This window comes from Rhinatrema bivittatum, chromosome 4, assembly GCF_901001135.1.
Source record: "Rhinatrema bivittatum chromosome 4, aRhiBiv1.1, whole genome shotgun sequence".
In the NCBI taxonomy this organism is placed as follows: Eukaryota; Metazoa; Chordata; class Amphibia; order Gymnophiona; family Rhinatrematidae; genus Rhinatrema; species Rhinatrema bivittatum.
The window spans coordinates 213461104-213474184 of NC_042618.1; the positions used below are offsets into that span (position 1 = coordinate 213461104).

The 13081-nt window shown below is 38.8% G+C and overlaps 1 protein-coding gene across 1 annotated transcript in view; it reads left to right on the forward strand.

Annotated features, from left to right (window-relative positions):
- The window catches only part of UBA7 (ubiquitin like modifier activating enzyme 7), a 426723-nt gene that overhangs the window by 227531 nt on the left and 186111 nt on the right, over positions 1-13081 (forward strand). Inside the window, exon 20 of the mRNA XM_029599673.1 lies at positions 5705-5793. Within this exon, the coding sequence (XP_029455533.1) occupies positions 5705-5793 (89 nt within the window). The remainder of the gene's footprint in view (positions 1-5704; positions 5794-13081) is intronic.

Here is a 13081-nt window from a genome sequence, read left to right on the forward strand (position 1 = left end):
AGAGAAGTAAATAAAAGTAAGAGAAAAACGAAATTGATATAGCTCTCCAAAGAGGTAGCTAAAAAAAAAAAAAATAAAGGCAAAAAGATCAGCATTCAAAAAGTACAAAGGATCTAAAAAACAGAGAAGACCTGGTGAAGCTGAAAGAGATGAGGAAAGAAATCAACATAGCAAAAGCTCAAGTTGAAGAAAGAATCACCAAAGAGGTAAATGGAGGTGACAAAAGATTTTTCTATTATGTCAGAGAAAGGAGGAAGGTTAGAGGTGGTATTGAAAAATTAGAAGGAGTTAAACATAGAAACATGAAGGCAGAAAAGACCATTCAGCCTATCAGGTCTGCCCATCCATACTAATTAATTCAGCTCTACAATCCCTATCACTCCCTCACAGATCCCCTTTTCTGGTCTCCACAACTTCCACAGGGAGGCTGTTCCATATATCCACTATCCTCTCTATAAAGAAATATTTCCTTAGAATACTCCTGAGTCCTACCCCCTTTCATCCTCATCCCTTTGTCTCTGTCTCCTCTATCTCACCTTTTCTCGAGGGTATACATATTCAGTTTATATACTTTAGAACAAAGACTACTAAGTTTAGTAGCCACCCTCTGGGCTACCTCCATCGGGTTTATATCCTTTTAAAGGTGAGGTCTCCAGAATTGTACATGGTATTCCAAATTAAGTCTCATTATGACCTATATAGGGGCAATATCACCTCCCATTTTCTGCTGTCCATTCCTCTCCCTATGCAAGCAATTATCTCTCTGGCTTTGCTGATGCCCAACCACCTGTTTTGCCACCTTAAGATCATCAAATACGATCACAACTAGATCCTGCTCTTCTTTCATGCTTAGGAGAATTTCACCCCTATACTGAACCTCTCTCTTGGATTTTTCTACCCTAAATGCTTAACTTTGCATTTTTAGCATTAAATCTTCGCTGCCAAACTCTAGACCATTCCTCTAGCTTTATTAGATCCTTCTTCATGTTTTCAACACCTTTCTGGCTGTTACCCTGTTGCTCATTTTGGTATCAGGAAAAAGACAATCTTTCCGGATAATCCTTCCATAATGTCGCTCACACAGATGTTGAAAAGAACTGGACCATGGACTGATCCTGTAGAAGAACGCTAGTAACGCCTCATCATCAGAGTGAACTCTATTTATTACTACCCTTTGTTACATAAGAACATAAGAACATGCCATCCTGGGCCAGACCAAGGGTACATCAAGCCCAGCATCGTGTGTCCAACACTAGCCAATCCAAGTCACAAGTAGCTAGCAATTACCCAAACATTTAACAGACCATTTATTCCTACTCTGTTTCCTGTCTTATAACCAGTTTGTAATCCACAAAAGGGCATCGCCTCCTATCCCATGACTTTTTAGTTTTCTTAGAAGCCTCTCATGAGGGACTTTGTCAAATGCCTTCTGAAAATCCAAATACACCACATCTACCGGTTCACTTTTGTCCACATGTTTAGTCACCCCTTCAAAAAAAATGTAGATTTGTGAAGCAAGACTTCCCTTGGGTAAATCCATGCTGGCTGTGTCCCATTAAACCATATCTAAATGTTCTGTGGTTTTTATTCTTTATAACAGCTTCCACAATTTTTGTGTGACAGATGATGCTCACAGGTTTGCCTTCTTTTCAAATTCTCTCTTAGCCTGTCTTATCATTGTCTTACATTTACCTTGCTAATGCTTATGTTTTATCTTATTTTCTTCTGATGGATCCTTGTTCCAGTCATTTTGGACCTTCCTTACATTTTTCTTAATGCCTCCTATTCAACCAGTTTCTAAACCAGTCAGTTACTTTAGGGCCCATACCAAGAGTGCCCAATTTATTTATAAATTGTCTGTGTGGAACAGTTTCAAAAACCTTATTAAAATCCAGGAACCCTACATCTAGCACCAAAGAAATTGATCAGATTCACCTGACAAGATCTACCTCTGGTAAAACCATGCTTCCATTGGATTCCAGAATCTGCATTATCCTCTGATTTAGCAGCAATTCCATTAATTTGCTCACCAGGTCAGACTAATCAGCCTGTAGTTCCTAGCTGCCACCTTGCTTCAACGTTTGTGAATAGGAACCACATATGCCCATCTCCAGTTCTCCGGAACTGCCCCCTCTCTAAAGAAGCATTACAAAGGTCAGCCAGCGGAGTTGCCAGAACTTTCCTTTAATATCCTCTGATATATTCCATCCGGCTTCATCATTTTATCGACTTTTAAGTTTAGATAGCTATTCACAAAAGCATTTTTCTGAAAATCAATTGAGGTTTTCCTTACTTCCAATCTTTTGTTCATTTTATGTGGTCCTGCTCCTCGCCATTTTACAATGAACACTGAACAGAAGTATGCGTTATGGAGTTTTGCATGTTCCTCTTCTGCCTCTACATATTCTTCTCTTTCGCTTGGAGTCTCGCAATGCCTATCACTAACATATCTGTAAAAGTCTTGTCTCTCCTTTTTTACTGTATTTGCTGTTTTTTTCTTCCATTTAAATTTTTGCATTCCTGACTTTCCCAGCTTCTCTTACCTTTTCCAGTTTTATCGCTTGTCTTCCTCTGTCTGCGATCTCTTGTAATTTATGAACACTAACTTTTTCTTCCTTTCCTTTTCAATTACTACTTCAGAAAACCATAATGGCCTCTTTTTCCTCTTTCCTTTATTTACATTCCTAACAAAAAGGTTAGTTGCTCTTTTAAAGTATTCTTGTAGTTTTACTTCTCTTCTACTTCCCCTAGATTTTCCCATCCAGCTAACGACTCATTGAGGTAATCCCCCATTTTAATATAGTTTTCCTGAAGTCTAGAACCCTCACCTTTGAATGAACCTTCATCTCCTGCACTCTAATACTGAACCATACCATCCAGTAATCACTGAATCCCAGATAATCACTATAACATCATTGGTAACCATCAGTATCTCTTCCTTCCATGTGTATTCTGTTTCCAGTTGACAGAACAGTTCCCCGTGCAGAGAATCCAGGATCCTCCCTGCTTTTAGAAGACTCTGTAGTCAGGATGTCCCAATCAACATCCCTTTTCATAGCAATTCTGTGAATTTCTTCTTTTAAATCTCTATCCATTTCTTTTGTTTGTGATGTAAATCTATATATTAAACTAATATAAATAGATGTTCCATTCCCTCTTTCTAGATTAATCCACAGTGCTGCCTCCTTACCTTGTAAACCCTGAAATCCTGTTGTTTAATATTATATTTTATATATAGTTCAACATCTCCTCCCTTTCTTCCTACTTGGTCCTTGATTTCTGTGTACCAGGACTCTGTGACAGCCACTACATCCAAGTCAGCTTCTTCCATGACTGCCTCTATATTTGGGATTTTATTTACTATACTATGAGCATTCGTGTATATAGATTTCCAGATGTTGCCCTTTTTCCCATTTCTATACAAGTGCTTAATATTTTACTTAGCTTAGGACTTTGTTCACCCATCCCCGACAATCCTAATTTAAAGCCCTCCTCAGTAGGTTTGCCAATCTGTGTTGGAATATGCTGCTCCCCTTCTTCAACTGATAGATCCCATCTCTGCTCAGCAGTCCCTGAAATATCATCCCAAGGTCCAGGACAGTGGATCTCCACCTTTTTTCTGTCAGGACACACCTGACAGATGATGTTCACATGTGTGACATAATGAATACATAACTTTCACAGGGCTAAATGTAAACATACCCTGCATCCACAGGAACCTCTCAACAATGGGTGCAGAGTAGAACTAGGATATTTCCCCATAAAATTTACCATACAAAAAAGATATTGTGAATTTGGTGTCATCTCAGTAGCAGCAACACAAACTCCCTCTACTACCAGGCACATTGTAAAATACAAAACCTGAATAAAAAACAAAACAAAACCATTCAGCACATAAATAGAAAACATGCCAAACCACAGCAGTATTAATCTGAGGTCTCAAACAGCAATAACCCTACCTATGAAAATGCAGCAGTGCACCATCAATGATGTCCTAGTGAGAAAACACAACAAATAAGACTGATACAAATCCCTACATGCTAGTAAAATAACTGCCACACATATAGAACCGATCTTCACCAAATACAGAATAAAAGACCACAAATTACAAATATGGAGACAGAAACTGGAATGGAAACTCAAAAAAGCCACTCTGCAAGCAATACAAAACTGGAGAAGTAGAAACATTTTCTCCTGCATTAAGCAAAGTACAGAGGTAGAAAAAAAATGCACATTCCCAAAACTATAATATTATGGCTCTTGTACCCTGTCTCTCCCCTTCCATGCCTCCTTCATCCCTTACTTCTCCCCAGTACTCCTTTCCAATCATTCCCTCACACTCGCATCCTTGCTCAGCTTTCCCGATCCCCACTCCTACATACTCTCTCTGTGTTCCCTCTCTCCCCTTCCTACCCTGTCCCCCTCCCTACTCAGCTACCACCAGTTCCCTGTTTCCCTCCCCTTACTGCTCAGCAGCCCTTTCACTTCTGCTGAAACGTTCTCATCGACACCATCTACACAGCCATTAATTCGTCTCCAGAATGTGAGCTTCTCTACTAAGGTGTTTATCTTTGATTGGGAGAATGGAGGAAAATAGCTCCTATGCACCTGTTCCTTCTAGAGCCCTGAAGTCACTATTGATACGGTCTGTGTGGTACTAGCAATGTCATTTGTGCTAACATTGAGGAGCAGTATTGGATGGATAGTAGTCAATAGGCTTGAGGATTTCTGGCAATCTCTCCATGATTTTTACCAGAGGAAGGTTGTGTCAAATCAATGTGATTTTTTTCGATTGGGTGACTAGAGAATTAGATCAAGGGTGGGTAGTTGAGCTGGTTTATTTGTATTTCAGCAAAGCTTTTGAATCAGTCCTGCATAAGAGGCTAATGAATAAAATGAACAGCAAAGGTGATGGAATGGATTAGAAATTGGTTGAGGGACAGATAACAGTGGGTAGTGGTAAATGGAACGCATACTGAGAAGAGAAGAGTGATTAATGGTGTGCCTCATTGATCAGTTTTGGGGCTGATTCTGTTCAATATTTTTGTGAGCAATATTGCAGAGGGGTTAGAAGGATAAGTTTTCCTTTTTGAGGATAACAGTAAGTTCTGCAAAAGAGTGCACACCCCTGAAGGAGTTTAGAAAATGTGAAGTGATCTAAAAAAATGTTGAGGCATGGTCAAAATTGTGGCAGCTGGGAATCAATGTCAAGAAGTGCAGTGTCTTACATTTGAGATGCAGAAATCCAAAGGAGATGGAAGGCAAGAGAGACTGATGTTCATGAACCGGGAGAGAGGCCCTGGGTTGATAGTGTCTGATGATCTGAATGTGTAGCAAAGCAATGTGACAAGGCAGTGACTAGAACCAGAGAGATTTTAGGCTGCATAGAGAGACACATAACCAACAGGAAAAATGAGGCGATAATGCTCCTAAACAGATCATTGGTGAAGCCAATATTCAGTTCTGGGGTCTCTATCTCAAAAAAGAAAGATAGGACAGAAAGATGGCAGAGAAAGGCAACCAAAATAGTAAGGGATCTGTACCGGTAGATAAATGAGAGAAGACTTGAGAATTTAATGGTAATATGGGAAGTCAGATCCTGCTACAGGAACTTTGAATTACAGGTGCCTAATTAGCTGAGCGCTTTGGCATCACAATGCTGAATGTCTCTTATGCCATTTTTTTTTTTTTTTTTACTCTATAGACCTGCAGCGATTAGAGTTATTGAGAACCGCCCTGGCTGACTCTTCCCCCTTCAGAGCATACTTGATGGATCCCATTCACTTTGAAAAGGTATTTGTGTGTTAAATTTTCTTGAACTCAGAAATATATTATTTTCTGTTTGGGAGTGTGATAACATTTTAAAAGCATACTAATTGGCTGTGAGTGTGATTGATCTCTGAAGAATGTTATTTTCTGTTTGGGAGTGTGATAGTTTTAAAAGTATTCTATTTGACTAAGAGTGTGGCAGAGCTGTTATCTTGTTTGTTTTACCCACCCGTCTCAAATATACATTTATAGACTATTGCCCAGTTGCATAATAGGACCCAACTAGTTCTTTAGACAAATAAGTGCAAAATATATCCTCACATAAATGTTAAAGAAGTTATAGATCAGTTATATGAATATGTCTACAGAATAAACAAAAAAGTGAAGAAAATATAATCATTTTTGATAACTTTTAAAGAAAAGAATGCAGACAGCAACCAAGGTGGGAATTACCCAGTCTTGTATACCAAGTGCAATATATATGATTATATACCTGTTAGGGAGAGGTCATATGTTTTTTTTCCATTGCAAGGACCTCCTAGCTCTGGAGGCTAGAGTGGGAGACCTGGAGAACATGAGGCAGACAGAGAGGTATATAGAAGAGACCTTCAGGCACACCTTCATTTTAGCAGCTCCTGTGCTGTTTTGAAGGAGCAAGGTCTCCAAGAAAGAAGACCATCATTTTGGAGCGACAGGAGTGATCCTGTATCTAGGACATGCTTCAAAATTATCTGAATTAATTGCTATCAATAAACAGACTGTGATTAAAGAAATACAAACAAAACAAAACATAGATTTACTTGTCTGTCCACAAATGCCAGAAGTAAAAAAAAAAAAAAGATTTAAAATGTATGGCACTAAATGAAAGGATATACATAATAGGCATCTCAGAGATCTGGTGTAAAGAGGATAACCATTAACCAATGAGATATGGTGATAGCAAGATAGAAAATATATTGAAATGACAGTTCATATTGAAGTGGGGTGGCTATGTTAAGGAGAGCACAGAATTAAAGTTCAACAAGTAACAAACTGTTTCTTTGTGGATAGAAATTTCATGTAATATGAGAGAGAGTATAACACTAGGAGTTTATTATCATCCACCTAACTAATAACTTTGGCAGCACAATAATAATGGAGGATTTCAATTACCCCAGTTTTGATTGGGTGAATGACTTATCAAGATATGCAAAAGAGATGCCATAAATGCTTTGTGAAGCAGCTAGTCCTGGAGCTGATAAGGGGAACCTATTTTAGTTAGTTCTCAGTGAATTGTAGGACCTGAGGCAAGGGATAACTGTGGTGGTAATAGTGGGTGATAGTAGATGATTTTAATGCAATCAAATTTTACCTAATCACTGGAGGAAGAATATTAAGTAAACCTACTGCAGTAGCATTCAAATAAAAAAAAAAAAAAAAGACTAATAAAATAAGAAAATTAGTCAGGAAGAAGCTGAAAGGGGCAGTTACAAGGGTTAAAGTTCTGCATGGAGTCTATTTTCAAACTACCATCTTGGAAGTCCAGATAAAATGTATTCTACATATTAATAAAGGTTAAAGAAGCGCTAAACTACTGCCAGCATGATTAAATGGTGCTATGAAAGAAACTATTAAAGCCAAAAAGACATCTCTTAAAAAATAGAAAGCAAGTCCAAATGAGAATAAGAAAGTGTATAGGCACTGACAAGGTAGATGCAAAACCTTAATATGGTAGGCCAAAAAAAGAATTTGTGAAGAAGCTTGCTACAGAGGCAGAAAAGCTAATAATTAAATCTTTTTCAAATACATCAAAAGCAAGAAACCTGTGATGGAGTCAGTTGGACTACTAGATGAACAAGGGAACTCAGATAAGGCAAAGCCACTGCATAAAATTAACTGAATTCTCTGCTTTGGTGTTTACCTAAAAGGATGTTGGCGAGAGACCCGCACTGAAACAGTCTTTAAAGCTAAGTCAGAGGAATTAAAACAAATCACTGTTAAACTGGAGGCTGTATTAGAGTAAACTAACAAGCTAAATAGTAACAAATCACCAGGACCTGATGGTATTTACCCCAGGTTCTGAAAGAAATCAGGTATGAAATTACAAATTTCTCCTGTTAGTCTGTGAAATATCATTAATATTTGCCATTGTACCTGAAGACTGGAAGGTATTTAGTGATGCCAGTTTTTACAAAAGGCTCCAGAAATGATCCAGGAAACTACATATTAGTAAACTGACATTTATACCAGGAAAAATGGTAAAAACTATAGTTAAGAAAAGACTTACCGGACTTATGGATAGACATGGCTTAATAGAAAACAACCATCATGGCTTTAGCTGAGAAGTCATGCTTTACGAACTATTCAAATTCTTTGAAGGTATAAATTAACATGTACTTAATGATGAGCTGGTCAATTATAATGAATCTGGACTTTCAGAAAGCATTTGATAAAGTCCCATATGAGAGAGACTTCAGGAAATTATAAATTGTGGATTGATAACTGGTTAAGAGATAAGAAACAGAAAGTAAGTCTAAATCAGGGGTGGCCAACTCCAGTCCTCAAGAGCCACAAACAGGCCTGATTTTTAGGATATCCATAATGCATATGCATGAAATATATTTGCATACAGTGGAAGCTGTGATTGCAAATCTATATGAAGGATATTCATTGTGGATATCCTGAAAATCAGACCTGTTTGTGGCTCTTGAGGACCAGAGTTGGCCACTCCTGGTCTAAATGATCAGTTTTCCAATGGAGAGGGTTGTGTACCAGGACCTGTGTTGATTAATGTAATTCATAAATGATCTAGAAAAAGGAGCAATAAATGAGGTGATCAGATTGCAGATGAAATAAAGTTATTCAAAGTAGTTAAAACACAAGCTGATTTTGAGGAGCTGCAGGATGACATTGTTAAATAGGGATGTGAATCGATTTTTGACGATTTAAAATATCGTCCGATATATTTTAAATCGTCAAAAATCGTTAGAAGCGCGATACAATAGGAATTCCCCCGATTTATCGTCAAAAATCGTAAATCGGGGGAGGGGGAGGGTGGAAAAACCGGCACACTAAAACAACCCTAAAACCCACCCCAACCCTTTAAAATAAATCCCCCACCCTCCTGAACCCCCCCAAAATGCCTTAAATTACCTGGGGTCCAGAGCGGGGGTCCCGGTGTGATCTTTTACTCTCGGGCCTGCGGTGCGTTGTAGAAGTGGCGCCGGCGCTACCTTTGCCCTGTCATATGACAGGTCAAAGGTAGCGCCAGCGCCATTTTGTTTTTTGTCCCCCGACGTCAGGAGCGTAGGAGATCGCTCCTGGACCCCCGCTGGACCCCCAGGGACTTTTGGCCAGCTTGGGGGGCCTCCTGACCCCCACAAGACTTGCCAAAAGTCCAGCGGGGGTCCGGGAGCGACCTCCTGCACTCGAATCGTTTTGCCGTACAAAATGGCACTGGCCACACGGCGTATGGCCGGCGCCATTTTGTACGGCAAAACGCCGTCAGGAGTGTTGCCGTACGGCCAGCCGTACGGCAACACGATTCGACTGCAGGAGGTCGTTCCCGGACCCCCGCTGGACTTTTGGCAAGTCTTGTGGGGGTCAGGAGGCCCCCCCAAGCTGGCCAAAAGTCCCTGAGGGTCCAGCGGGGGTCCGGGAGCGATCTCCTATGCTCCTGTCGTCGGGGGACAAAAAACAAAATGGCACCGGCGCTACCTTTGCCCTGTCATATGACAGGGCAAAGGTAGCGCCAGCGCCATTTCTACAACGCACCGCAGGCCCGAGAGTAAAAGATCACACCGGGACCCCCGCTCTGGACCCCAGGTAATTTAAGGCATTTTGGGGGGGTTCGGGAGGGTGGGGGATTTATTTTAAAGGGTCGGGGTGGGTTTTAGGGATGTTTTAGTGTGCCGGTTTTCCCGCCCTCCCCCGATTTACGATTTACACGATATTTACAAAAACAAAACTGCGACGATCCGATTCTCTCCCCCCCCAGCCGAAATCGATTGTTAAGACGATCGATCACACGATTCACATCTCTATTGTTAAATTGGGGAACTGGGCATCTAAATGACAGATGAAATTTAATTTGGATAAGTAGAAAGGGAAAAGTAATCTTTTGTATGTAAAATGCTGCATTTTGAATTAGAAGTTACCACCCAGAAAAAAGGACCTTGTTGTCATTGTGGACATCATCTTGAAATCTTCAACTCAGTGTGAATGGGCAGCCAGGAAAACAAATAAATATTAGGAATTATTCAGAAAGGAATATAAAACAAAACTGTGCCTAATAATGCCTCCATATCATAAGCATAGTTTGGGAAGAATATGGGGAGACAGTGCCCCCCCCCCCCCCCCCCAAAAAAAAAACAAACACTCCTGGCTAGTGCTAAGTCAGTTCCCCATTTATTTACTTATTTAGGAAATTTTTATATACCAACATTCGTATTGACTTCATGTCGGTTTACAATACCATAGATAGTTACAATAAATAAACCTAAAATACATTTTATAGTTGATAACATAATTCTTAAAACCAATTTATAAGTTAAAACAAAAAATAAGATAGACAAAATTAAATCAATTAAAATAAGATAATATAAGAAAAAATAAAATGTTGCCCTAAAATCCAATAAAACAAAATTGGTAATAATTTATTTATTTATTTATTTATAATCTTTTATATACAGTCGTTAAATTATTTACCATCACAACAGTTTACAGGAAGGCACAAATCATAACATAAATTAATCAATGTTTAATAAAAGTGCCAAAAATGGTTCAGTAACAGTGTGTTCAAATATATAGCTAATGCTATATGCGGAGTTAGTTTGGAATGTCCTAGTGAAACCTGACTAATAGTTAAATTAAATTTTATGGTTATTTATTAACTAAATCCACACCAGACATCGAATTGCTGTGTGGCAGACTAAATTTATGGTAATAGTTAATAATAATTTTCTTTCCTGCTACCTGCTCCCCAGTCCTTGCTCCCCCCATATTAAGCAAACAAACTGTGCCTATGCTCTGTATCGATCCGTGGTGCAGCCACACCCTGCGTTCTATGTTGTAATTCTGGTTGCCACACCTCAAAAAAAGAATACAGCAGAACTCGGGAAAAGTACAAAGTGAGACAAAAATTATAAAGGGGATGGAACGGTTCACATATAAAGAAAGACTAAATAGGTTAGAGCTCTTCAACTTGACGAGATGACTTAAAGATAGGGACCTTTGTTTTCAGGTTTTATTTTATTTTTCCCAGGAATTTATCAGTATTTATTAAAACGAACAAAAACAGGAGAAAAACCAGTGGGGAAAAATGACTTTTTTTTCCATAATGTTCTCCCGTTTTTGTTCATTGTAATAAACACGGATAAATTCCTGGGAAAAATAAAAAATGAAAATGAAAGTCCCCTCTTAAAGAGGATCTAATAGAGGTTTATAAAATTATGTGTGATATGGAACAGGTTAATAAGGATGGTTATTTACATTACTAGACTAAGGCATAGTCCCTGAAACTAACAAATGTAATTTCCTCCCCAGTGCTAATCTTGCACACATTTTCCTCCCTTTTTGGCTGGAAAAAACTCAGGTGCCAAGTCACCCACCCAGGTGTTAAAATTTGAAACCTGCTGCTGAGGCAGGGCCCAGATAAGGGCTCAAGAACCTTCTTCTAGCAGACATAGTCTAAAAAGCTGCTGTTCCTGCTGGTGGGATCCTAGTCTAGACATCAGAGCCTCACCAGGCACTGTAATGCCAAGATGGGGGGAGAGTGATTGGAGGGAGTGGAAGAAGCAAAGTGAAATGGGGATAGTGCCTAGAAAGAAAAGAGGAGGAGAGAGAAAATAAAAAGAAAAGAAAACCAAAAGAAAAAAGTAAAATTAAAAAGTAGCCAAATAAATTGCAAAATAAGAAAAATTGAAAATAATCAAAAATAACAGTAACAAAAAAATACAAAAAAGGAAACATTCACCAGTGCTTAAATATTTTTGACTGGTTTCTGTTTCCTAAGTATTTTTTGCACCCCTGCTCTTTGTGCTCCTTGTAAGCTAGCTTGCTGCTCTATTACTGCACCCAGTGGCTTCCAGCAGTCCTGTGGGAGCAGCTCATTAGCCCAATTGGGTGGCAGCTAGGATAGGATTTAAGATTTTAGCATCTACAGGCAGGGCTGGAAAGCCAGGGAGTGTGAGGGAATCCTCTGTAGTTCGGATTTGGAGAGCAGGTGGTGGGTGCCATTAGGAAAATTTGACATAATCACTGGAGAGAGGACATTAAGTAAAACTACTATAGTACTATTAACTTTAAAAAGGAAGACTATGATAGAAAAATAAAATTAATTGAAAGAAAACTAAAAGTAGTGGTTGCAAAAGTTAAAAGTTTGCATTAGGTATTGATATTTTAAAATACTATTTTGGAAGCCCAGATAAAATGCATTCCATGCATTAAAAAAGGTAGAAGGAAGATCAAATGTCTGCCAGCCGGGTTTGGAGGTGAGGTAAAAGAGGCAGTAAAATCTTAAAAGGGCATCATTCAAAGAATGGAAAGCAGACCCGAATGATGAAAATACGGAAGAATATAAGCACTGACAGGTTAGAACCAGATGAAGAGAATTTTTGAGAAGAAGCTTGTCAGAGAGACAGATAATAATATAATTTTCTAGTCTATTCAAAGCAAAAGGTCCTTGAGGGAATCAGTTGGACCAATAAATGACTAAGGGCAAAAGGGGTAGTGAGGGAGTACAAAAAAATAGCAGAAAAACTGAATGAATTCTTTGATTTGGTCTTTACTGAGAAGGATATTGGAAACATACCTACACCTAAAACATTCTTTATTGGTGGAGATTCTGAGCACAAAAACAAATATCTGTGATAATGGAGAATGTAATAAGATCAGACTGACAAACTAAACAAATCACTGGGACTGGATGGCTTCCACCCCAGAGTTCTAAAAGATCTAAAACATGAAACTGCAAACTTATAACTAGTAATCTGTAACCGAGTTGCTGGTTTTTAAAAAGGACTCCAAGGGTGATCTGGGAACCTATAGACTGGCAAGCCTGATGTTGGCACCAGGCAAAATGATACAAGCCATTCGTAAAAATAAATTCACTAGATATATTAATAGCCATGCCATAATGGAGAAGAGTCGGTTTTAGAAAAGGGAAGTCTTGCCTTACGAATATTTTAGATTTTTTTGAAGGTGTAAATAAAACACATAGCTAAAAATGATTCAGTTGATATAGTGTATTTGGATTTTCAGAAGGCATTTGACAGTTCTCCATGAGAGACTCCTCAGAATATTACAAAGTTATGGGAAAGGAGGCAATCTCCTA